Source organism: Aethalodelphis obliquidens, unplaced genomic scaffold (assembly GCF_003676395.1).
Source record: "Aethalodelphis obliquidens isolate GAN/ISIS:26980383/991018 unplaced genomic scaffold, ASM367639v1 scaffold15, whole genome shotgun sequence".
NCBI classification, from domain to species: Eukaryota; Metazoa; Chordata; class Mammalia; order Artiodactyla; family Delphinidae; genus Aethalodelphis; species Aethalodelphis obliquidens.
This window is the reverse complement of record NW_020837959.1, coordinates 8,458,021-8,483,964: the sequence shown is the minus strand read 5'-3', so window position 1 is coordinate 8,483,964 and position 25,944 is coordinate 8,458,021. Positions and strand designations below refer to the sequence as shown.

Below are 25,944 nucleotides of genomic sequence, written 5' to 3'. Positions count from 1 at the left end.
CACCATCCACATACACCCACCATCCACATACACCCACCATCCACGTACACCCACCATCCATATACACTCACCATCCCTATACACCCACCACCCACATGCACCCAGTCTTGTATATCTCAAGATTGTATTTATGTGACATGCTGAAAAAGACACAATGACTGGAATCAAGAATGATGAGTGGTTGCCAGGGCTTAGAAGGGAACATGTAACTACAAATGGACAGATAACACCAGGGAGACTTTTTAATGAGGTGCTAAAATTATTACTGTGTTTATGGTGGTGGTTGCACAGGCTATACATGTGTTAAATCTCGAAGAACTGTACACCAAAAAGAAAGTCAATTTTACTCTATGTTAATATAAAAAATAAAAATTTTAAAAAGTTAAAAAAAAAAAACCTTAATTTTCTCAGATCACTGGTACTAAGTCCCTTGTGGGGCAGGAAAGGAATGTCTCACAAGTACCCTCTCTCTCAGTTGTTTCATCCATGAAGGTAATCTCGCCCCTTCTTCTCTTGCTTCAGTAGCTTGATTACCTCAGTGTATTTCTTTTTCTCCTTTAACATTCCTTCTTTTAAAGTCTTCTTTCCCTAGCATTCTTTCCTTCACATTTATCACTTTGGAGTGTCCTTGGCCCTTTACCTTTTTTATATTGACCCCATTTTCTTCCTTGTGGTCTAACTTTGTCTCCTTTAATTAATACCAGTACATTTTTCTTATTTGCTGTCAAGCTCTAACCAGATTTCTTATATTTTAAATCCTACATTTAAGTTCTTCTTAGTGCCTTATTTCCACTTTCACCTTTGCCACTTGTCACAACTGTGTGTGTGGATTCCCAAGGAGTCATTTCTGAATACTTTAAGTGGTAGATGGAGGTGGACCTCTGTTGTCCCACCACCCAGTCACTGCCCAATGGTTCAGTCTTTGCTCTTGGTCCTTTTGTAGTTTATTTTCCCCACATATATTCAGTTTTGTATCTAGCATTTTCCCCATGTTTAACCTGGGGGCTCCTAACTCCTTCCCTCCACTAAAACCCAACGAGAGTGTATCTCTTGGGATGGCTGTATCGTGTTCCACCAATGGTGGATGTGCCGAAATTTACTTAACTGTGCGTTTGAGCGTAGTTTGGTGTTATAAACACTGTGGGCATAGGAGCTCAGCACTTGTAGTTTGAGGATGTCCTGAGTGATTCTAAAGCACCTCTCCTGATCCATGACCACCATCTTACTTATGCTACTTAGAACCCTTGTTTTGGTTTGTTTTTTCATATACACCATGTTTGAAAATATTTTCACATTATGGTCATATAGTTCTTGAAAAGAGGGACAGTTTTATATGTTCAGCGGAATTGTCTGTCTCTTTCAGGAGAATATGTGAAGTAATTAGTGAAGCTGTGTGGAAGCATAACGTAATTTATGTTTCAAGTGCTGGGAATAACGGCCCCTGCCTTTCTACAGTCGGGTGCCCAGGAGGAACCACATCAAGTGTGATAGGTTAGTTTCTGGTTTTAGAAATAGACTTAGAAACAAGCAGGCAAAAAACCTCAGTTCATCCAATGTTAACTGTATCTCTACTCTATGCAAGACACTGTGAGCCTTAAGTAGATTCTTAGGAAAGTGAAATCTAGTAGGGACTTGCTGATCTAGAATTTCCCCTACAGCAGCCTGGAGTAAGGGGTTTACTGGAAGTACAGATCCAGGGCTGTGGGATTACAAATGTGCAGTTACCTCTGCTTTGAGAATTTGGGCAAGGCTTTCTGAAAGCAGTGTGAGAATGAGGATTTTAATAGGTAGAAATAAGCAAGGGAAGGGCTTTCCAGGCTAAGTAAACAGCATAAATAAAGACACTTGCTTCACTACTTATTTATAGTGTGTAGGGCAATTTATTTATAGTCGCGTTTCCTCTTTTAATTTCTCTTGGAACATGCAGAAAGATTTAGATGTAGAGGAAGGGAGCTTCATTATTGTGAAAAGCAGTTGAATCACATTTGTTCTATGAATGTGGCTTTTTCCCACTCTTTGGTCTTCAGGATCTGATGCAGTGTTGTTTCGCTGTAATCTAACGGGAAAAAATGCCTGTCAGCAGGAGTTGTAGGAGCGCAAAATTAGTTGCAGTCATAATATGAAAATAATCAAATTAACTTCCATTATAGTACAGTAGCTGCCGCCTTGTGCAAAACCCCCCCTCCACAAAACATGAAACCCAGCCCTGATTTTTTTTACTAAGATCATGAATGAGGAGGATGAATTGAGAGATCCCTTACGTAGTAAATGAGGCCTAAAGTTTTTTGGTTTATTTTTAAATTTGGGATCAAAATAAGGCTTACACCTCTTAACATTTGTGATTGGATGCATGACTATAAAAACTGGTCCCAAACAGTTTTTCTGGCGTATCCATCAGTAACTGAACAGATATGTATATATCATAAGTGTTATTATAGTTGTAAAGATATTGTTGATGTTATAGACACAACAAAATTTGGGCATCAAAGCTTAGAACAGAAACTGGTCCTTTTGAAAATGTTTCTGTTTTGAAATATCAGTGACCTTATGTTTATAGGACGTGGTTTTATTTATAGCTTGTAAATTTTAAGCAAGCTGTAGCTTGCTTTATATAATTTGGTTTTGTTTTTTTGCGGGGGCTGCGTCAGGTCTTTGTTGTGGCACCTGGCATCTTCGTTGAGGCATGCACGACCTTTTTCGTTGTGGCGCATGGCTTCTCTCTAGTTGTGCCATGCGGGTTCCAGAGCACGTGGGCTCTGTAGTTTGCGGCACATGGGCTCTAGTTGAGGTGCACAGGCTCAGTAGTTGTAGCACACGGGCTTAGTTGCCCTGCGGCAAGTGGATCTTAGTTTCCAGGGATCGAACCCACGTTCCCTGTGTTGCAAGGTGGATTCTTTACCACTGGACCCCTTTATTGTAATTTGAAACCTTTTGATTCAGTAATTCTGTTAAATCATGTGTTAAGATAACAGTGCCTGCCAGTGTGATACATCCCTTGTGTATTCCAGATCTCTAGATATTTTTAAGTACACAAATTAAAATGAAACAGAAAATAGACCTCAAAGGTATCTAATGATCAAAATACACTGCACTGCTACAATGCTCAGTATTTTGTCATTTTTTTATCCCCAGTTTCACTGAAAATTTTATACTAAATTTTACAAAACAATTAGTTTTATGTGGCAGCATCGTTAACCTGAGTCCTCTTAACTCACCTATTTTATCTAGACTTCTGCTCCGAAGATGTGTGTGTTGTAAAGAAGAATGAGGAGCTGGTAGGCTTCGATTCTAAGTCTTGTCTCTGCCAGTCATTTCCTTTAGTAAATTTTTTTAATCTCTCTACGCTCTGCTTCCAAATTTCTAGAATGAAGGAACTGAGTTTGATCTCTATGTTCTGTGATTGCAGAGTCTAACTAGTTTGCATCTGCACACTTATCTAAAAGATTGTATGTAGGGCTTCCCTGGTGGTGCAGTGGTTGAGAGTCCGCCTGCCGACGCAGGGGACAAGAGTTCGTGCCCCAGTCCGGGAAGATCCCACATGCCGCGGAGCGGCTAGGCCCATGAGCCATGGCAGCTGAGCCTGCCCATCCAGAGCCTGTGCTCCGCAGCGGGAGAGGCTACAACAGTGAGAGGCCCGCGTACCGCAAAAAATATATATAATACTAAAAGACTGTATGTAGCATGTTATATGCTTGTTATTTACTACAGTCATTTTTGTGGTCATTTAAAAATGAAGACCAATCAACTGATTCCTTATCTTTCTAAAGTTATATTTTTAAAATTTGAAACACATTTCTCTTTTACACATAGATACACTTTTAGATACATTATTATATTTAATCCACATAATAATCCTGGAAGGTATTTTTATATACAAAAGCATACCACCTAGTGTAACATCTGGCATGTAGTAAACTTGCCTTGGTTATTAAATTTTCTTATCTTTCCATTTTGTGAGAAAGAACTGTGGTATCGGCAGAGTAGGCGATTTACTAGGGTCACACAGCCGAGGGAGCAGTGGGTTTAGAATTAGGATCCCTGTCTTGTGTCCTTTTGTTAATGACCAGATCCACTCCACAGGTGTTGGTGCCTACGTTTCTCCTGATATGATGGTTGCCGAGTATTCTCTGAGAGAGAAATTACCTGCAAATCAGTACACGTGGTCTTCTAGAGGCCCCAGGTAGGTTGAGAGTTGTACGTGGGAATATTACAAATATTTTGTTAAACTGCATGGTGGGGAGGGGTAGAGTTTTGGTCATTTTACCGATTCTTTCTATTGGTTTTTGCATTTTCATTTTGATTAACAATCTCGTTTTAGGGAAACGGATAATTAAAGAAATAAGTTACAGTTATTTCATTGTTAGATGTATGACATAACTATTCTGTTATAAATTTTATGCCCATGTCTACAGTCCTTCACTAAGAATATGTAAGGTTTATATAAGGAAAATTTTATTTTTTTATTTCAGTGAAAGTTTTATTTACGTTTTATGGAACCTATTTTTAGAACACTATTTCCAACACCAGAAATGCTTTATGATCAGCCACTTTAACAGACTAGTGGAAAATCAATAGAGAGTAAGGAAGTAGTCAGAATTCATGAGTCTTCCCAGTTATTTGTTCCAGTTACCAGATATCAAGGTTCAGTACAAACATTGGTAGACAACATAGACAGTGCAAAGAGAAAAGTGGGAATCACCCTAAACCTCATCATCTATCGTATGTATGGGTCAGATTTCGAAGAACATCTTTTTAGTCATTACCGTGTGCGTAAGTGGAAGCACACGGGACTCAGGCACTTTTATAACCTACTTTTGTCACTCGGTAATACAGTGAGAACATCTTTACAGGTCAACAGATATTTACCCAATAATATTTGTTTTAGGATAGTCACTAGGAGGGCTGCTACCAACCCGTTACAGGAGTTGTTTGCATTGCTTTCAGTTCTCTGTTAAAATGTGAAACCAAATAGCCCCAATATTCCTAGCCAGGAACAACGATAGTTGTTGAGCTGGTGTTTGGTGACGATGCGATGGTGAACTCTATGGGCTTTAACTCAGCAGACCCTGCTGGCTCGAGTCCAGCATGGCAGCCATTGGTCACATGAGAGTCTGAACTGAGCTGTGCTGCAAGTATGAAATGAACACCAGATTTGCAAACTTGGTACAAAAAAGAATGTAAATTAACTCATTTTTTCCTATCAATTTCATGTTGAAATTATAATATTTTAGCTATGTTGGGTTAAATAAAATATGTTACTAAAATTAAGTAAACCATCTTTTTGTTAGCTTTTTTTAAATATGGCTTTTAGAAAACTTTAAATGCCATGTGTGTCCCACATGCTTCTCCTGGACAGCGCTATTTTAGACTTTGTAGACAAGAGGGTGCTTCTGCTTATTACAGACGCGAAAAGTACATTCATCAGGCGTCTGAGCAGCGACCCTCATTTACTGTCCTTCTATAAAACATACTTAATACTGTGGCCTGCCATATGTAAGCCCAGATACGCACACACACAGACATTTTGTCCACTTATGAGGGAAAAAACTGCTGCGTAATAGTGAAATAGCCGTGACTGCGGATAGTTCGTGTGTTGTACTGTAATTTATTTGGCCAGTGGCCTTTCTACAAAGGCCCTGTTTATCCAATGTCCGCCGTCGTAAGCAGACTCTAACTGCTTTCGTTCAGTGCTGATGGGGCCCTTGGAGTGAGCATCAGCGCCCCAGGAGGTGCCATAGCCTCTGTTCCTAACTGGACGCTGCGTGGAACTCAGCTCATGAACGGGACGTCTATGTCTTCTCCCAACGCGTGTGGAGGCATCGCCTTGATTCTGTCAGGTAACGACGTTGCTCACCTTACTACTGTTGCTCAATTTCCCAGTGAAGCGACAGTGAGTTGTTGGCTATTCCACGTGTACTTCAGCCACAGTTTCATTACTTTTCTTAATAAGATAGAAGTAACATGATAAAATGGATTTTAAAAGTATCATTTATACTTCATTTTGGTCCTGGTTCTAAAATGCATGGTTTATGTATAAGCTTAGTTAAGTAGGTGTGAAGTATCTAGACAATTTCATGTTCATAGCATAAAATAAAGTCAGATTGTGGCCGTGAAAAGTAATTGAATAAATTTCTCTTATTTCAGGCAGATATTTTTAATTCCTGAATTTCTCAGGGTGAGAAAATGTGGTACAACTGGGAATGTCCTGGCCCAAAGTAAAGTTTAAGGTGGAGAATAGTTGATGTGATGATAATGATTTGAATGTATATTCATTCAGCAAGCATATTCATTGGCTGTTAATGACTCTTAAGCATTATTTTAGCTCTGGGGCTAAATTAGTGAACAGAGCATTAAAAATACCTGCCTGTGTGGAGTTGATATTAAAGTTGGAGGAGAAACAGACTGTGAACAAAATAAAAAATGGTTACTGTTACACGTAAGAAGACAGTGAATATCGGCGTGGAGCCAGCGAAGCCGACGGGGCGCTAGGCTGGCGTGCGAGAGGCTGCTGTGGTGTTGGACGGGGGGCGTCGGCCCTGACCAGGGCTCAGCGTCCGGTCAGCCCGGCGGGCCTGAAGACCCCTCCCCTCTGGGGAGCGTCCCTCTGGTCAGATCCCAGGCTCTCCACCCACAGTCCTGGTCCTGTTCAACCTTGCCGAGTATCTCAGGGTCGCTCGCGCCTCTTGTCTGTGGCGCGCTGCTCTCTTTGCCTGGAGCTCCTTTCTGCCGTGTCTTGGCCTGTGTGTTCCCTGTGTCTCCTCTGATAGACACTACTAGGGATACCGACTCACGTATCTGTTCTCATGGAGCATCACCCTTTCGTGGATTCTCACACAACGGTCACCTTCTTGATTTGCTCTCAGAGCGCCGTAGCGTTCCCATGTTCGTTTTGCTCAGGGCTTACTCTCGTAAGTGTCTGCGTGTTCAGTTCTGGAGGGGTCAGGAGTGCGCTCTTACTCATCTTGCGCCTCTAACATCAGTCGTTATCAGAAGGTGGACAGCTTGGCGGCCTCCACATCCTTCCCAGAGGACAGTCAGCCCCAGCCTCGCTGCTCCCTGGCATTGCCAGGGAAGCTTCTAATCAGTGGCCATGCCTGGGATCCAGTCTCAAAGGTGCTGATTTAATTGCATCGGGACCTCACATCTTTCTGGCTCCTTCCAGTACCCTTGGTGTTTATAATGTGCACCCGGGTTGAGACCTTGTGCCAGTGACCATGTTGTTTGACCAGCAGTAGTTTAAGGAAGGTGTCATTCGAATGCCTTTTGGTACTTTTTGCTCAGACGTTCACATTCCCAGTGCAGAGCCCGTGTTCATGCCGCTGCCTAGTGGGCACACAGGAATTTTCGTTGAATGAAGTCTTTGCGTTAACACAAGCAGCTTGAGTCAGACTGTTTGTCAGTTTTTTGTTTTTTTTTTTTTAATAAAAAAAGATTTAAAAGTGAGTGTTGAAACACAAGACGTTAAAACCAGAGGATGTACGCGCTATCCATACCAGTGAGCAGAGAGTGTTTCAAGTAACCAGCTCAACTGATGGACACTACTTTCTTGTTTTCTGTTTTTGGCTTTTAGGTCTGAAAGCTAATAATGTTAACTACACGGTTCATTCAGTCAGAAGAGCTCTCGAAAACACTGCAGTGAAGGCTGACAATATAGAAGTGTTTGCCCAAGGACATGGTATTATTCAGGTATTGTCGTTTGTATGAAAAAAACGGGTTGTAAATCAGCAGGATAATATTTCAGTGATTACTGGATAATACTCCTATTATAATGACGATTGAGTTTTTCTAATTGATTATATGCCAGAGTAGTCTCTGAACTGTAAGCAGAGGGTATGAAAACAAATTTTGTACTTAAGACAGATTGGTGAGGCTAAGGTGGAGAAACATAATGGACATAGGACATGTAGAGGGTGGAGTTCACGGCAGAGCAGCAGAGGGCAGAAGCCGGCCAGTCGTAATGGCATGTGGAGGTTTCCTAGCTTCGTCATTTGGGAGTAAAGAGGGTGGAATGGAAGGCGAGTCCAGTGGCTAGACCAGTGTTTTGTCCAGTGAGGTAGAATTGCCCTCCTAAATGGGGTTTCCGTGTAGGTCAGAAAGGCGGATGGAGAAACTGACTTTTTGCTTGTACTTTGCTACAATGGAAAAGAAATTGGGGATCTGCAATAAAGTACTTTCTTGACCCAACCGTGTATATCTTACTGTTTGTATTCTCTTAATTAGGTTGATAAAGCCTATGACTACCTCGTTCAGAATACATCATTTGCTAATAAGTTAGGTTTCACTGTTACTGTTGGAAATAACCGTGGCATCTACCTCCGAGATCCTGTTCAGGTGGCTGCACCTTCAGATCACGGTGTTGGCATTGAACCTGTATTTCCAGAAAATACTGGTGAGTAATAACTTGACAGTAAGCTGATGTGCTCACATTTATGCTTTGAATGAATTGTACCACAATAGAGAAAATGCTGTTTAGGCTAATGTTCTAAAGAGAAGACAGGAATTGACAATGTTATTAATTTGTATTTCATAGAGGTGTAGGGGACACTGATGGCAATTAGGAATCCTGATACAGTGGCAGTTCAGTTGGCAGTGTGTCTACCAGAAAAACAGTAGCATGGGCCTTTAGGGACCTGGAGCTTTTATTAAATTGTGGATAGTAAAGCATCAAATTCCTTTTCTTTCCCACTTTTACTACTTGGGTGTAAGAGTTTTTGGTTGGAGAGTGGGAAGCAGAAGCAGCCAGGGAGAACCCCAGCCCAACGACTGTGAACAAAATTGTCATCACTGTAAACTTAGGAGTCTTTTCTCTTAGTCAGATTCTGTTAACTGTATGCAGTAATGAAAAATATTCACTAAAATGGTTTGTGTTCAGGTTGTAGCCAGCCATGTTGGGTGAACACATGAACGGATTCCGAGCATCCTAAAATAAATGTGAGGGAGGTTCTGTGGCTCTTTTATGTAAGCTGTGTTTCGGGAGCCCGTGCCTACTGGATTTTACAGCCAACCACATGTATCTGTGGAATTTTCTTGACAGACGACAGAATGTTTTAAAATGGAAGAAAAGGAAAAAATAACTAATCTTTACTTTTTGGTCTTTTTAACACCAGAAAACTCTGAGAAAATATCCCTTCAGCTTCATTTAGCTTTAACTTCGAATTCATCATGGGTTCAGTGTCCCAGCCATTTGGAACTCATGAATCAGTGCAGACACATAAACATACGTGTGGATCCCAGGGGCTTAAGAGAAGGATTGCATTATACGGAGGTATTTATTGGGATATCTTCATTTTTACTTTCTTTAGTCTTTAAAATGTGTAGAAGTCTTTGTGTAGCAGTCCATTTCCCCATCAGTCTGAGTAAGTCAAGGGTTGTCATGGGTGTATTTGTCCAGGCTGTTTGCCATTAATTATGTGGCCTGACATCAGAAAATTGATGCCAACTTGTACTTAGGACCTTTACATTTTAATCTTAGATTAATTTATTCGCTGAGTAGATTCACCCTTTTTTTCTTTTATTTTCTCTTTTTAAAAAAGTCTGTTTATGGATACTGACACTTATTCCTTTTTCAAGGTATGTGGCTATGATATAGCATCGCCTAACGCAGGTCCTCTGTTCAGAGTCCCAATCACTGCAGTTATTGCAGCAAAGTAAGTGCCCAGTTACCGATAGCTTGCTGTTACGTGTAATTATGTAATGGCTGTTTATGGAAATGGGGTGAACTTTTAAAGGATCCGTAGGCCAGAACCAGGTGACTGGGTTTTGGTTCTGTTCCTTGCTTAACGTTCAAGGTGGTGCGTAGTCAGTCACGGTGTTCCTTGTTCACAGTGAGGATAACTGACAGCATGTGTCACCTGCCCTCCTTACACCTGATTCAGAGGCTGTTTTAGCCTTCATCTGGCCTGATGCCTCGGCAGTGTTTCACAGTGACTTTGTCCCCTCCCACCCCCGGCCCAGATTCCCCCCTTATCTCTGGGATTACCATTATCTCCTCGTTCTTCCGCTTTTCCAGTGCCGTTTCCAGACTCTTCCCTTTCCATCTTGTCTTCTGCCCCAGAATGAAGGAACTCAGGACTGATCACACTGCTTGCTGTATAAAGTACCTCAGCGGCACGCCCAAGGATCGTGCTGCTTAAAATAGCAAACAGTGGCCCTTCACAGCCAGTGTTTCCCGCGGCTCCATCACCAAATTACACGTTTCCACGAGCTCACCAATGCTGACCCCCCCAGTTTCCTCAGGACGGGTGCATTTGCACAGCTGATTTCTTTGCTTCAGTTTCCTGTCCCTTAACTTAATGACCAGGTGTGTTCTTGGTCATCTCCGGGTGAAGGGAGCCCCTCCCTGCCGCTTCATGGCACTTTTCACTTGCCTGTGGTACAGACTTTAGCTAGTGTGTTGTCATTTTTAATTCACCACATTTGACTGTGAGCCCACGGAAGACACGGGGACTGCATTTTACGTGACCCCATATGGAACCCATTGTACAGAATGTACGAAACAAATTATTCAGTACATGAAAGGCAAGATGGAGATGAGAGTACTGGAAACAATAGAGAACTCTGAGTTAACAGCTTCTATTGAGTTAGTTGCACAGTAATATTTAATATGCAGTAGGTCTCAGCCCATATGAAACATAGGATGAAATTGAGGAGGTAACAAGTGACACACATGTGAAAAAATTGCGACACAGTTAAATTCTCAGCCGCACATTCCCTAGAAGTCCCGTAGGAACTTCAACAAGGTAATGTACAAGATTCAGGAGTGGGCTGAGACCTCATGTGCTTCAGGAAGCTTTCCCTGACCGCTCCTCGTGAACCAGGAACCTTGCATCTTTTCCACTAACGCTTCCTGTCTCCCCAGAGAATATTACGTTCAACGTCCCTGTTGGGTTTTCCATCCCCGCTAGATTGGCTGGGGAAAAGGAAGACATTATATTCATTGTTGTAATTGTAGCACCTAATAGCAGTGCCTCAGGTATAGTAGGCACTCATTAAATGTTTGTCATACTGACTAGAATTTGTCCTTAGTATGTACTTTAGGTTTCTGGGTTGGGTAATTATACTATTTGACCTTTATGTTTCACTGATCCCTTACAAAAACGCTATGAAAGTACTTTCTCTTCTTTACTGTGTCATTTATGGCATGGGTGCATTTTGAAGCTACGAAAGAGGTTAAATTTAATATCAGTCTCAACTATAAGGCAGTATCAGTGGCACAAAACATTGCCTTTGATTTTAATATTTTGGACTCACAATAGTCCAGATTCTGGTAACTGGAAAATCCTGTGAATGTTGTAGAATTCCTTTAACCAGAAAAGAGGGAGCTGTGTGTCTGACTTCAGACAAATTATAAAGCAAACAAGTAAAAAGCAGAAAAAGCATCTCCACAGTGTATCTCTGCTAACATGTTGCAAAACTGAGATGACATTGTGCGTACTGTTTTGTTACCAGCTTTTAACTCCCTGTGTTCATTTCTCATGAACTGTTGAAATCTAGAGTACCAGTGGGCTTATAATATAAAGCTTTTTTAATGAGAGTGTCATGTTTAGTCATTTATTTTTATTAATTTTCAGAGTAAATGAATCAACCCATTATGATCTAGCCTTGACAGATGTACATTTTAAACCTGGTCAAATTCGGAGGCATTTTATTGAGGTTCCTGAGGGTGCAACGTGGGCTGGTGAGTAAAGTTAATGTCTTGTCTTGCCCATTTACCTTTATGTGCATTCTATCTCTGCTCTGGTTATGACCATATAAAGTTCATATACCTGCAGTAGACTTTTCTCACAACAGTAATAGGTGTCTGGCACTATAGATTTGCTGTTAGGTTCAAACCTTTTTAAAGATCTAGTTCTATTTTGCATTGGTTCATATGTCAGTCATCTATCTAGGCCAGGGGTCTCCAACCCCTGGGCTGCGGACCCGTACCGGTCCGGGGCCCGTTAGGAAGCGGGCCGCACAGCAGGAGGTGGGCGGCGGGCGAGCCAGCGGAGCTTCATCTGCCGTCCCCCATCGCCCCCCATCTGCTCGCATCACCGCCTGAACCGTCCATCCCCAACCAACACTCCCCCCCACCCCAAGTCCATGAAGATATTGCCTTCCACGGAACTGGTCCCTGGTGCCAGAATGGTTGGGGACCGCTGATCTAGGCTATCTTAAGATGTTTTAATAGGATTTTAATTTGGTTCAGAATAATGCCTTCTCCGTTCATGATCAGGGTCAGAGTTGCATCGTGGTACAACTCAGGGCTTCCACTCACATAGGCCCAATGGTTGTGTAACATCTAACTCTAATAAAACATGTGCTAATCATACCAAAGAATAAAGATCTATAGTTAATTCATATTGAACATGATGTCTGTTTACTGGTAAATGTCAGTGATTATAATGCCCTAATTATGATTTGTTTAGGTTGGGTATTGAAAATAATTAGTTCTTTGGTTTTTTTGTGTGTTTGTTTTTTGTTTTTAATAAGAATTGATCAGATCATCCAGAATAGAAGTAGCTCAGAGCATTTAGCAGTCTTTGATTAGATATATACTGTGGGAGGTGGAGGGGGTGGGAGAGATGTTGGTCAAGGGCACAGACTTTGTTATAAAATGGAAAAGTTTGAGGGATCTAATGTCCAGCATGGTGACTGTACTTAATAATACTGGGTTGTATACTTGAAATTTGCTAAGACGGTAGATCTTAGATGTTCTCTCCACCAAAAAAAATTGGTACCTATATGAAGTGATGTATGTGTTAGCTAACCTTTTTGTGATGATTGTTTCATAACATATACATACTCGTCAAATCATCACGTTGTACACCCTGAACTTGAAAATATTATATGTCAGTTGTTTCTCAATAAAACTGGGGGGGAAAAGGGTCAAAGTAGGGGAAAAAAAGAAATGCAGTACAGATGATTCCTATTTCAAATACTTTGACATATTGTCATAACACTAGATTCTGTATTCTTAGCAAGTGATTAGGTTCCCAGAGCCCTGTGCCCACTTGATCTTGTGAGGCAGAGAATTAAGCCTTGCTTTGGTTCCTTGTCTCAGGGCCAGGTATTCGCGAGATAAGCTGCTGACCTGGCTTCACGGTGATCCTGGCTCATCTCCAGCTCTGCCACAGAGCACAGCTAAGCATATGTAGTTCTGATAGTCATACTTTCCAGAAGCAAACAGTGCAGATAAACCAAGAGCGAGAGACTAGGAAAAGTTATCAGTGAAGTTGGATAAATGGATACTAATGGGACTTAGGCATGCTAACAAATAGAGGTTTCTAAAATTAAAATCCTCTTTACCAAGAATTGATTGGTTTTTAGCTGAAGCAAGAGGAAAGGTTGAACTTAGTAACAGAGAAGGGAGGGATTTTAAAAATTACCTGATTAGGATAATTGTGTGTCCATCTGTGGACAGCTTGCTGTTTCCTGCTGTTTGCAGCGTAGCAGTTGCTTATTTTAATCCTGATTTATTTATTTTCCATAGCTAAATTTTCTACCCTCTCATCTTTATTAATACTCGGTCAGTTCATTGTTTTTAAAGAAATAGCAGATTTCATTTGAATATACCATTTCATTCTCTTGATATAGTATTTCCCCCTAAGTAGGCATTATGAAAGCCATTTTGTGTCTATTTTAAATCTCGTCAGTTAGAATGTTGCTTCTTCCCTTGTCGTTGTAGAAGTTATGGTGTGCTCCTGTTCTTCTGAGGTGTCTGCCAAGTTTGTTCTTCATGCAGTGCAGCTTGTGAAGCAGAGAGCCTATCGAAGTCATGAGTTCTATAAGTTTTGTTCCCTTCCAGAGAAAGGAATGCTGACTGAATCCTTTCCTGTCTTGGTAAGTGTTAATTAACAGTCTGGAATCCTGAAACAGTTTCCTTTCGTTCTGGGTGTGGACTAAGACTAAGTATTTGAATTTGATTTTATAGTTTGTATTCAGAGCACATTGGGACTGTATATTTTATTAATGCTGAATAATGTGGGAAGATAGGTCGTCTTACTAGGATACTTGCAACCAAGTTGAGGTAAATGTTAATCTCTTAGGAAAGTGCTGGTCTGCCAGATGCTGACGCCTCACAAAGTGGACCCTGGTTGAGATTGTCTCCTCATCGTACAGTAGATTATTTCCATGTTTAAGACTTCTCTACGTGTTTTCTACTTATTTTAGTTATTTTATTAATGCCCTGTTGCTAAGAATCCATGAGGTTAATTTGCTTTGTAGGTGAAACTGCTGCTCCTGCCTACAGATTAGCCTGGCAGCTCTCCAGGCGTATCTGTAGTGTTAGAAATGGTGCCTAGTCCTTCCTTCTAGAAGGTGAACGCATTGATGTTCTTTCTTGAACTTGCTACTCAGTGTTTTCAGATGGCTGCCTCATCTTTCCTGTATCGCTTATGTTTCTGATAACTTTGACTTGTGTCCTTGTATGTGTTATAGAGTAATATGGTTCACTTTAAACTTTCTAATACACTGATTACTAGAAAACTTAATTTAAAACTCAAGTGTTCAAAGAACAGCTTTTGTTTTTACTTTTTTTAATAGGAAGAAACATGTGAGGGACCATAATTTCATTTGGCTTTGGTTGCCAGGCAGCTCTTGAGCCCAGAACTCAGCTGTGGCTATTGAATATGCCTCACAGAGTTGTCATACCCCTTCTCTTATCGTTGTTCTTAATTATTTTTCCTTTGGTCCCAAGTTTTTATTCCAGTTTGTTTTCACCATTATTTTATTACATGTACTTCAGAAGCTGCCTCAGACCTCTTACGACAAGCAGTTTAGGATTATGAGTAAATAACTGTATATTTAAATACCTGCAGTCTGTCTCAGCAACTGTGATTTGTGTAACTTCAAGCATAGCTAATGATAAGTTTCTTTGAATTTTCCTGCTGTACAAATAGAAAAAGTTTGAAAGCATAGAACTGCTTTGAAACACTTATTTATGTTTTGTAATTTATGCATTGATAATTTAATTTCATTTTTCTTTGCAGGGTGGGAAAGCAATTGAGTTTTGTATTGCTCGTTGGTGGGCAAGTCTTAGTGATGTCAATATTGATTATACCATTTCTTTTCATGGGATAGTATGTACTGCTCCTCAGTTAAACATTGTAAGTTCCACATTTCCATCATTTTTAATGTCAGTTATTTGTGTTATTGTGAAATAATTTCAATGGTTGGGTTTACATTTTAATGGGGAGATTATCTATGGTTCTGGAAATAACAATAGTCTTTGTTCATAGGTGCTTATAAACATTGTGTTTGACACATTTAGGTCCAAGTATTGTTTAAAAATGCAGCTTGTTTTCAGTAGAGTGTGAGAAACTAATTTGATAAATATCCTTTGTAGCATGCATCAGAAGGAATCAACCGTTTTGATGTTCAGTCCTCCTTGAAATATGAAGATCTGGCTCCCTGCATAACTTTGAAGAGCTGGGTCCAAACACTGCGGTATCTTCAATGTTTTGGGGCTGCAAATGTTGGGTATCAGTGTGATGGGGGTGGGGGGATGGGCGTCTCTTCACTCTTTGGAAAGGGTCTCTTTTATTTTTAATCATGTGAATGCTGGACGTGAAAATTCAGTTCATGACTTTCCAGCCCAGGGAACATGGTGGGTCTCTGAGAGGCAGCCGCAACAGCAGCTTCTGGCTTTAAGTAACATGTACCTAGAGCCCTTGCTGTGGCACCTGGCAGGACCCATCCCGTGATGAGGGCAGGGCTGTCTGCGGTCAGAGCCTGTCCTTCAGCACTGTGAGGAATTGTCACCTAGTCCCGGGATCTGATTCTGTTGAGACTGTCAGTTGATGGTTGAAAATGTTTTTATCATGAGAAGATTACCTTTATAATACTGCAAAATTTAACTGTGTGCATTGCTATGGTTCAGTCAGTAAAGAATTATATAAGTTAATGATTAAAATATTACAAAATACATGGAAAAGGACAGCATCTAGGAATGCTCATTTGTCATTTATTGTGATACGTTATAGATTTTGCTGATTATAGTTTTCTCTCATTTCAATGAACTCTTATGCAATTGTCTGATTACAGCCCACTCAGTGCAAAAACAAAACCTTTAGGATCAAGGGATGTTTTGCCAAATAATCGTCAACTTTATGAGATGATCCTGACTTACAACTTTCATCAAGTAAGTGTTTGTGTAACCAAGTATACCCTTACAAAGAACTCTTGTGTTTTATGAATCATAAAATCAGAAATGGAAGGACAGTGTATTCAAAGTGTGTGTGTGTGTGTGTGTGTGTGTGTGTGTGTGTGAGAGAGACATACATGTATATGAAATAGAAACAAGTAATTAACCCTGGTTAATTTAGAATTATTCTTTGGGAAATTATGATATAGAACGATCTAAGTACCATTCAGATCTGAAGTCACAGATTCTAATTGAGTGGTGACCTGGCCTTTGAGCCTTAGTTTTTGTAATCACTGACACCTGCCTATTCTCTGATAACCTGTCCACTGGTTTGATGTCTTGTCAAAGCCAGATGCCTACTGATTATGGAACCAGGCCTGATTGCTCTCTGTGAAGCAGGTGTTGGCACAGTGAGACATCAGAATAGCTCCTAGGTTGAATGGGTAGTAAAGGTAGTTAAGACGGGCATAAAAATCAGATCGAAGTTTATGGAGGATCAGTAAGATTTTAGTAAAACTCTTACTGAAGCATAATATGAATTACTGTTGGGGAGATAATTGATTTCAGTGGGTTGTCTAATTTCAACTTTATAAAGAAATTTTTAGTTTTATTAAAAAAAAAACAGTTAATTAGAGGTCCTGAAGATATAGGTATTGCTTTAGTAATGAATACAATTAGCTAGGTTTGTGTTTTTTAAACCTTGTAAGAGAAGTACCTTTTATTAGTCCCGAAATCCTGGATGTGTTCGGCATTTTTGAAATTGGTTACTGCAAGAAAATATTTTTAATACTTTAAATGTAAAAGTCTGATCAATAGCAACATTACAGGTCTACATTAGAAATCATATAAACCACATCAAATAATCATTCTTCCCCCCCCCCCACCACAGCCCAAGAGTGGGGAAGTGACTCCAAGCTGCCCCCTGCTTTGTGAATTATTGTACGAATCAGAATTTGACAGCCAGCTGTGGATTATATTTGACCAGAACAAAAGACAGATGGGTTCCGGCGATGCTTACCCTCATCAGGTATGATTTTTAGAGTTAACAGCTGTTTCTTGAGCTGATGAAGCCCGGATTCTTGCTCTGGTAACGTGCCTGCTTTTTAAACACCAGTGTGGTTGTGCGTTTAGTACTTGGACACACGGCTAGCAGCTCAGCTGTCTGTTGCAGGTCGGACCGTGACAGCTTTTCATCCCCATGGTTGGGCTGAATCCGGCTTCGGGGTAAAGGAGGGCCAGGAGGATGCTCACAGACGCTGGCCAGCAGAGCTTTTTATTTTTAGTACTTCTCCTTCCTACCCAGTGCTTGCTCCTATCTGCACGGTGAAAGCAAATCATCCAGGATATGTGAGCCCCTTGAAGTGATCCCAGGTCTGAACTGGATCCAGAGCACAATGACAGAGCCAAGTGTCTTCAGTTTATTAGAACTTTGAAATATGTTTCTTCTTGGTCAACTGTGTAGTGAGCACTTACTATATGCCAAGCACTGTGCCTGGCACTGTCATTTGGAAGGAAAAAAAATCTTTTAATCATATAATTTATAGAAATCTTATCCCTGATTGAAAGACTGGGACAAAGAAATGAGCTATTTCCTGTAACCTTTATAATTTTATGCTAAATAATAAAAATAATTTACGCAGGGTTTTCAGTTAGTCATTCAAGGAATGGTTTCCTTTTTTTCCTCAAAGCCAGGCCCTGGCACGTCTCCTCAGTACAGACTGGGTTATTGCAGCCATTCCTTTTGTTGCTTTAAAAAATCTCAGAAGAAACTGCTGCTGCAGCATACAGCATTCCGTCCTCTTGAGCAGGTTGCCTGGATGGAGCGTGGCAGATCTGTACTCCTTTGTCCCCATTGGCTCCCTGTTTTTCCCGTCTGCAATAAAGGGGGGTGGCATGGTGGTTATGATCTAAAGGTTACCAGTCATGTGCATACAAACACGTGTGTGTGTCTGTCTTAGATATTACACAGCACCTCAGTTTTGCTTATTCTTGGTGTCATTTTATCCGTGCCCGTGAAGACCCAGGAACTAGAAAATCGTTGCCTTTTCCAGTCTTGAGCGGATGCTGATTCAGCTGGGCGCCTAGGAGTGGCCTGTTGTTGTGGGAGGGCTGAGGGCTGAGGGCTTGGCTGCCTTCAGCTCCCTTATCCTCTGCTCTGGACTTGACCTTGGCCAGCTCACTTTGACATCCAGTCGGGGCGTTGTGTGCGTGTCATGTGTGTGTCGTAACTTGCACTGTACCTCACATACTGTAAGCACTCTGTAAGTGGTAATTCTTAACTGTTTATCCTCTTACTGTAATTTTCGTTCATGTGGCTAAACCTTACTTTTCCCAAATGTTGTTTTTCTTTTATAGTATTCTTTGAAACTGGAGAAAGGAGATTATACAATTCGACTGCAGATTCGGCATGAGCAGATCAGTGATTTGGAACGTCTTAAAGATCTTCCATTTATTGTTTCTCATAGGTTGTCTAATACCTTGAGCTTAGATATTCATGAAAATCATAGTCTTGCACTTCTAGGAAAGAAGAAATCAAGTAACTTGACATTACCACCCAAATATAACCAGCCATTCTTTGTTACTTCCTTACCTGACGACAAGTAAGTGATAACATTGCTTAACACTCACTATCCATCTTATACTCTGTAATCTTTAAATGCTAGTTTATAATATGAGGCTACACTTATACTGTGTTGTCATTTGCCATTTTAGACTAAGGTTATTTCTCCCTTTGGTTTTTGAAATCTTAGCTACGGAAATTATTTCAGAATGCAATTGTTTTGATGTTTTTCCCCCTAATTCACTTTGTGAAACTTTCTTTTTTGTTCCTTTTCTCTCCTCTTCTGAATCTTCTTCTTAGAATACCTAAAGGGGCAGGACCTGGATGCTACCTTGCAGGATCATTAACGTTGTCAAAGACTGAACTCGGAAAGAAAGCTGTAAGTACTAGGTTTTTTTTACACTGAAAGTGCCTGTTCCAAAATTTCCATTTCCTTAAAAATGGAAATTAATTTACATTTCAGAATGAGTAAAAGAGAAGATCTCTCTGGAAAAAGAAATTTAATAGTTATTTTTTCCCCAAGTTGCTAGTAAAGGTCAATTAATATTTGGTTGTATTTTTATATATTTATTATTCTTTTTCCCAAGCCTAAGTACTTGGGCCTTGAACCTGTTCTGCCTTGCACAGCTAATATACTTGAACTTCCCGTGAAATATGTAGATCCAGATCAAACTTGGCTTAAGTGAATGGGGTGTTTTTAAAATTAGAGAATTTATAGAGTTTTAACTAACGTAATATTGTGGATATAGGAATAAATCAGATCTTCTTGGGTGACTTCTAAAAACCAGTCAGGACAATTACTACTAATAAACAGTATTTTTTACTTGTACAGATCTTTCTCTTATTGGAATTTTGTGTAGTTATCTACAAGGTAGTTATTTCTTTTGGCATTAAGGTTTATTTTATAGTTTCAAAATTGTGCTTTTTGTTAAAAACATGTTTCTGGTTGTTATATTTTAGAGATAATTGTTGTGGTTTGATAGTACCTGTTTTAGTTTTTCCATCTGTTTTCATTACAAATTTATTGTGAGAATAGTGTTTATATACATCTATCACCCTCTGTCATAATGTCATTTTAGCTCAATGCCAGTAAAAGTTGTCATTCTTATAGTTTTGCATTTCTCTTTAGCATTAGTTCTTACAAAGTAAGTCCACCACCTAACTCTGGAATTTATAAGTGCTGATATCAAAATGAATAGAGCTCAAACATCTTAACAAGTATTCTCATGTCTTACCACTGTTGAACCAAAGATGGTTTATTAGCTGTCATAGGAGCGTCATCACGTAGGACTTTTGTGCTTAGAACAAGTCGTTTGCCCTGATAGTTCTTGAGTCTCATTTCAGTCTGTACTATTTACTTATATGTACTTTAGTATAAGTTATAAGTACTTCAGTATAATATAGCCTTAGTAGAATGTGAAGTGAATCAGTAGTTACTGGAATTCATAGATGCACTGATTTAAGAAGTCCTGGTCTAGGTCCTTTTAAGTAGGTTTCATTTTCTGCTATGGGAAATATTGCTGCCTCTGCTATGGGGCTTCAACAGTGAGTCTTCTCATCCAGGTAACTTCTGAAGTGTCCACTGCCTGTGATGAGTAAGACAAGAAGAGCATTGTTATTAGAAGTATGCTTTTAGCAATTCAGAGATAGTGCTTCCTGGCTGCATTCTTTAAGAGGCAGTTGTGAAGTTAAGTTATAAACAGGTGGGATTGACTATAGTTATTACTTACCAGGGTAGATTTTCTTGAGAAAACCTAAAGCTACAGAGTTAATTGTAATTCCCAACACATTGTTTATTTCATCGGATCTCAGCCATGGTGCGTTTCTTGCGGTTCTGGCAGCTGCGAAGGTAACTGTTCCTCTTGCCCCTCTCTGACGTTCCCAGATTCCCTCGAACGATGCCGTTTCTGGCGCATGGGCGTGTGTGATCGTTGTGACAGCCTTGAAAATCTGACTTTGCGGACCGTCACCTAAATTTAATGTTTTTAGAACTGTTTGGATAACTAATGAATTTTGCTCTACAAACTTTTGAAATAAAAAGCTGAAAAACATTGACCCTTAGGAATAACACATTTGAGTGCATTTTTATTAAAAAAAAAAAATGAAAGTGGCAGTATTGCTTTCTTTAAAAACCTGCCATTTTGATGACAGACCTGACCCTTCTAAGTACTGTGACCCATACAGGTGGGATGGAAACTGGCAGAAAAATAGACAGAGGTGGTATCTCCATCCTGTGTAGATTACGCATGATTTCTTACAGAATGTTGTTCTAACTCCCAGGGGCAGTCTGCAGCAAAACGACAAGGAAAATTTAAAAAGGTACTGATTGTCAGTTCTTTAAAAAGATGTCTTAAAGCCTTATTTGCATATTAGTTAAACTTCTTTTTCTGTCACTATTATCTTTTTTTAAAAAATCTCTCCCTTAGTTTCCTTTCTTTCAGTTCTGCAGTATAGTGCTTTTAGCTTATCAGTGTTGACAAACTGCTTTCTTAAAGTTTTTTTTCCCTGCCATAAATTGCTTGAAGACCCCTGGTTTATATGTGTATAGAGAAAATTTTAATGCTATTCATTTCTTACTGCAGGTATGACCAAGTAATAATATTTGAACTTTGGCATATCTAAAATCCTATAGAAAGATGAATGATTTTTTTTTAGCTATATATGACAAAACAATTATTTTTGAAGTCTAAAGTCATTCTTAAATTGGATGATTTGATTAATAATAAAATATTATTAAAATATTTAAAGTGAAGTTTTTTTTCCTGCTCTTGCATCTTCTTTGTTCTGGAAAGGCAGAGATGAAAAGAGCAATGGGTGTAGCAGAAACAGAAATAAGGACTGTGGCCCCAAATTAAAACTTATACTAAGAGCAGGAGCAGGTTTTAAGACCGTAACTAGTAAATGATGTGACCAGCTTCTCTGCAACTTATTTGACAATCTCTGATTGACTGCTGGAGCCAAATTTAGTTTGAAAATCTGTACTTCAGGTCTAGTTTAGAGAAAGGGATACGTATTCGATGAGCTCTCTGGTGAGGACCTGCTGACATCATTCGTCATCGTAGTGATTTCTCTCCTGCGTGCAGCAAGCACTGTAGGGCAAGAATTAGTGTTTTAAGAAGAAACAAAAGAGAATTCAGTGTTTAATTCATAGTGATGTGAAACTGGGAGCCACCATTTTATAATAGATAAAATGTCTTTATTAAAATGACCTCTAAAATTCTATATGATTATGTAGTGGTAAAGACTTTGTTCAAACAAAATACACCACTGGGGGTTATCTTCCCAGGTAAAGGAATGTCGGCTTCTCTGTAGGCCGTATTTCTCAACTGAGCGTCTTTACCCATTTGAAGGCCATGTAAATTCATTTAATGGAATTTAACCAGCATTACAACAAAAACAGAAAATGTCAGTTCATCAGACTCATAAAACTGTAATTTCATTTTATGCACACATTATCTTTGATTCATTTTGAAAATAGCCTGAAAGCCCCTGCTTCAGAGAATGAGGAGCCCACTAGAAAGAAGGTGCGCGTCCCAAAGGCAGAGCTGGGGGTTCTCTTTCTGTTGTACTGTTTGGTGGATCTTCTGGAGTTTTGGTGCCTTTTGTTTGTATTAGATTATTTGAGATAGGAAACTATCAAATGAATAGGAACGTTATTGTTAATTGACGGTTAGTGAAGCTTCTAGAGCTGGGCATCTGGAGTCACTTCCTCCCATTTCTCCCCATCTTCAGTGTAAATGCACGTGAAGCTCTTGTTTTAAAAATAATCATTATTATATATAGTTTTATAGTCACATTACAAAATATATAATTTATTGCCTGAACAAAATACCAACTTTGTATACATAATCCTCAATGGATTTGTCCTCTGGGTTTCAGTGACTTTTGAGTTGAATGTGTATGTTACCCTTTTTAAAGTTCATTGTAATATGAAAGAATATAGTTATTTTTAACATAAATAGCACTCAAATATGACATTAATTTTTTAAATAGCTATTTTAGTTCGTGTAAATGAATTAAAAATTTGAATTTATACTTTTTAATCATTTAAGAGCTAAGGGTATTATGTTTTGAACCGAAATTTAAATGGTGGTTTGTTAAATAGTTATTGGTTTGGCAGATAGATTTCATTTTCTAAATATCGTTCAATTCAATTCAAACACTGTTGAAATACTTTGTAATAATGGAGTGATTTTTTTCTTAAAAAATATGCTTACTGTTAAGTGTCTGCTATAGAGAGCTTATATCGTAGTATTTCTGCTCTGAAGATTCTTCTTTGACTGTCTTTTAAAATCATAATCAAGATTTCTTATGATTTAATGGTACAAAATCATTTCTGTTAAGTGGACCCTATGCTAAGCCCTTGAGAAGCTGAGTTGTAAAAATACTTACTGACAAAAAGAACAGATGACCATGATAAAATAACTGAAAAATAGGGCTTCCCTGGTGGCGCAGTGGTTGAGAGTCCACCTGCCGATGCAGGGGACACGGGTTCGTGCCCCAGTCCGGGAAGATCCCACATGCCGCGGAGCGCCTGGGCCCGTGAGCCATGGCTGCTGGGCCTGCGCGTCCAGAGCCTGTGCTCCGCAGCGGGAGAGGCCACAACAGTGAGAGGCCTGCGTATCGCAAAAATAAATAAATGAATGAATGAACGAATGAATGAAAAATAACTTCATTTCTCTTTTGGTTGGAGACTAAAACAACCATGTCCATAATATTTAGTAATAAGAAGTAGCTCTTGTCCTGAAATATTTTATAGGATAATACTGGCCTTTATAATTACTAATTTGGTACAGATTTACTATATAAAATGATGATTACAAAATCTTGGTTCCCCCCCACCCCAAGGCCATTCATCATTAACTTTCCCAGTCTCTTTTGCATTTTTAGTGATAGTTTATGGTTGCTATTATATATGGTTTCTCTCTATTTGCAGATCTTTGTTAGAGTTCATTGTTAATCATCGATGAAGTTTAATGGATTGTTCATTTTTAATTCAATTCTGTTTTCTCTCTTTACTAAAACATCTTAGCAAATGCCTTACCTCTGAGCCTCAGAGGAAGAATTGCCTCACAACAGAGAGACCTCGCCTCCTGAGGTTTGTCCCTCTCCCTGCTCAGGCGAGGAGGAGGGGACAGCAGGGGGGTGCACACACTGAATGCAGGTGCAGGCACATTCCAGCACACTGGGCGGTACAGGAGCCTGACTGCAAAGGGAGTAGGGCCCTATTAACAGTAAATGTTGGAGGCCACTTGCACCTTTAATTCTTAGGTGTGTTGTCTCTGCTAAACAGATGACACTGAAGTGGGCTGTTACTGTGAGAACTTGGTGGTCAGTTACCCACTCAAATGTTGCAGACCCTTTTAACTTGGCTTAAGCTCAGGGCAGTGTCCACCTAGCAGAGTAAACCTGGAGAAGGAGCGCAGGATGGGTGGCAGGGACTGGAAGGAAGCCTGCCCATGGGAGGGCTGTTTCCCCTTCCCAGGCTCACACTTCACTGAAGACCTTTGCTTGCAGACTTGCTCCCGGACCTCAAGGGGGAGTGGTGCTGAAATGGCTAAAAATGGCTTTCTGTGGTTCTCGTCCATCAGTGGTCTTCTGCGCTTTAAATGGGTTGTACTGAAATGGTGGTTACTATTTCATTAGAGCTCCTACAACAGTAGCTGCTTATATTTACTGTTATATCCCCAAATAAAGTTTAATTGTGAAAATTGTTAAAATGGACATATTTATGTAGTATTTACACCTCAGGGGAAGATGGGGCCAGTACTTGTTTGTGACTCAACCTGTGCAAAGTTTTTTCTGAAATTATGTGAATAGGGCCTTGACAACTTTGATAGTGTAATTTGTTCCAATTTTAGAAACTTTGTTAATTAAAACAAATACAAGATTTTAGTTTAGCAATGTTTTTAATGTAAACCTATAGAATTTTAGAAATTGTCTTAATAAATAATGATTTAATTAGGGACACCTAGTATTGTGCCAGGAACGGATCTAGCAACTATAACAGGTGATTTCATTTCCCAGATCCTGCATTACTTTTCACAAGACTCACGTGCTAATAAAATAGACACAAAAAGGTGTAGTTACACTTGCTCTCTTTAAAGCAAAGCTTCTCAAAAGGACCATCCATGCCTGTTTACTTCTCACCTCCCTCTCGGCCTTTACCCTCCGCCCTCCGCCCCCCACCAGCCTCCCCTGCCGCTCTTGCTCTGTCGGCGATCAGCAGCCACTGTGCTGTCAGGTTTGACAGTTACTTCTCCCGCCTGACGCCGCCTTTCAGCTAGCTGTCACTAGCCGCCCACGCTCGATCTTCGTGCTGGCTTTTCCCCGGGGCTGCCGTGACCTCAGACTCTCCCTCCACAGTGGAAAGCTTTGGACCATTCCTGGGCTTGCTCTTTTCCCCCTCCCCCACCCCTGCTGGTCTCATTCAGCCCCTCGTCTTAAATACCACCAGCAACCACCATCGGTCCTGCCTTCCCGGGACATCTCATGTCCCTTTATTGCTTCCTTTTCTATAGCCTGTCCTTTAGTTCCAGGCAGTGTCAGGACACCTGGGTCTGTGTCCCAACTTGTTTTCTCTTTTTCCACTTTGGCCTCTATCATCCATTCTCCACGTAGGTAGTATCAAGAGTTATTTAAAAAAAAAAAAAAAAAAACACCAAAAAACCAAAGTGTTTAAACAAAAAGCAAAAATCCTTAATCATGTCACTGCCTTGCATACAGCTCTTCCTGTGGCACCTAGAATAAAACCTGTATTTTTTTACCCGTACTCTGTCAGCCCTGCTTACTTACTGTGGCCGCTGCCCTTTCTCAGAACCTAACCCTGTGCTTGCTGCACACCCCCTCAGGTTTCTGCAGGTGCTCGTCTTGTCCCCGCACATCTATTCCTCTCCTCGTTTTGGTTATTCCGGTTCATTGACGTTTATTCCTTGGGATCACTGAGGCGCCATTAGAGTGTTTCCATGACCACTTTGTCTGCATGGGTCCCCCCTTACCCACCAGTCACGCTCTATCCCCTTACTCTATTCTGTTGTCTTCGTATCACGTGTCGTTCCTGAAGTTGTTTATTTACCTACATGTTTGTTGGCTGTCTTCCCAGAGGGTGAAAGGCCCTTGTCTGCTTTGTCCCTCACCTCTTTGGAGCTATTACCTTGCACACCGCGGGAGCTCAGTAAGTCCTGTGGACTGAATGAAGAAAGAAATTTCTCTTTAAATTTAATTAGAAAAGCAGATCTTTTCTTTCTTTCTTTAAAATTTA

The 25,944-nt window shown here is 40.1% G+C and overlaps 1 protein-coding gene across 6 annotated transcripts in view; it reads left to right on the top strand.

Moving 5' to 3' along the window:
* The window catches only part of TPP2 (tripeptidyl peptidase 2), a 68,240-nt gene that overhangs the window by 30,604 nt on the left and 11,692 nt on the right, over positions 1 to 25,944 (top strand). For 5 of the 6 annotated variants that reach the window (XR_003434643.1, XM_027115877.1, XM_027115880.1 and 2 more), the window contains 16 exons: positions 1,364 to 1,491; positions 4,081 to 4,180; positions 5,689 to 5,837; positions 7,571 to 7,686; positions 8,221 to 8,389; positions 9,108 to 9,265; positions 9,571 to 9,647; positions 11,571 to 11,677; positions 13,667 to 13,821; positions 14,970 to 15,086; positions 15,326 to 15,426; positions 16,024 to 16,120; positions 17,013 to 17,150; positions 18,479 to 18,723; positions 18,984 to 19,062; positions 20,964 to 21,002. Coding sequence is in view for 5 of the 6 variants with exons in the window: in XM_027115877.1 (XP_026971678.1) it covers positions 1,364 to 1,491; positions 4,081 to 4,180; positions 5,689 to 5,837; positions 7,571 to 7,686; positions 8,221 to 8,389; positions 9,108 to 9,265; positions 9,571 to 9,647; positions 11,571 to 11,677; positions 13,667 to 13,821; positions 14,970 to 15,086; positions 15,326 to 15,426; positions 16,024 to 16,120; positions 17,013 to 17,150; positions 18,479 to 18,723; positions 18,984 to 19,062; positions 20,964 to 21,002 (1,975 nt within the window). In the remaining variant the exon portion in view is untranslated. The remainder of the gene's footprint in view (positions 1 to 1,363; positions 1,492 to 4,080; positions 4,181 to 5,688; positions 5,838 to 7,570; positions 7,687 to 8,220; positions 8,390 to 9,107; positions 9,266 to 9,570; positions 9,648 to 11,570; positions 11,678 to 13,666; positions 13,822 to 14,969; positions 15,087 to 15,325; positions 15,427 to 16,023; positions 16,121 to 17,012; positions 17,151 to 18,478; positions 18,724 to 18,983; positions 19,063 to 20,963; positions 21,003 to 25,944) is intronic. The other variant, XM_027115878.1, reaches the window with a different exon arrangement.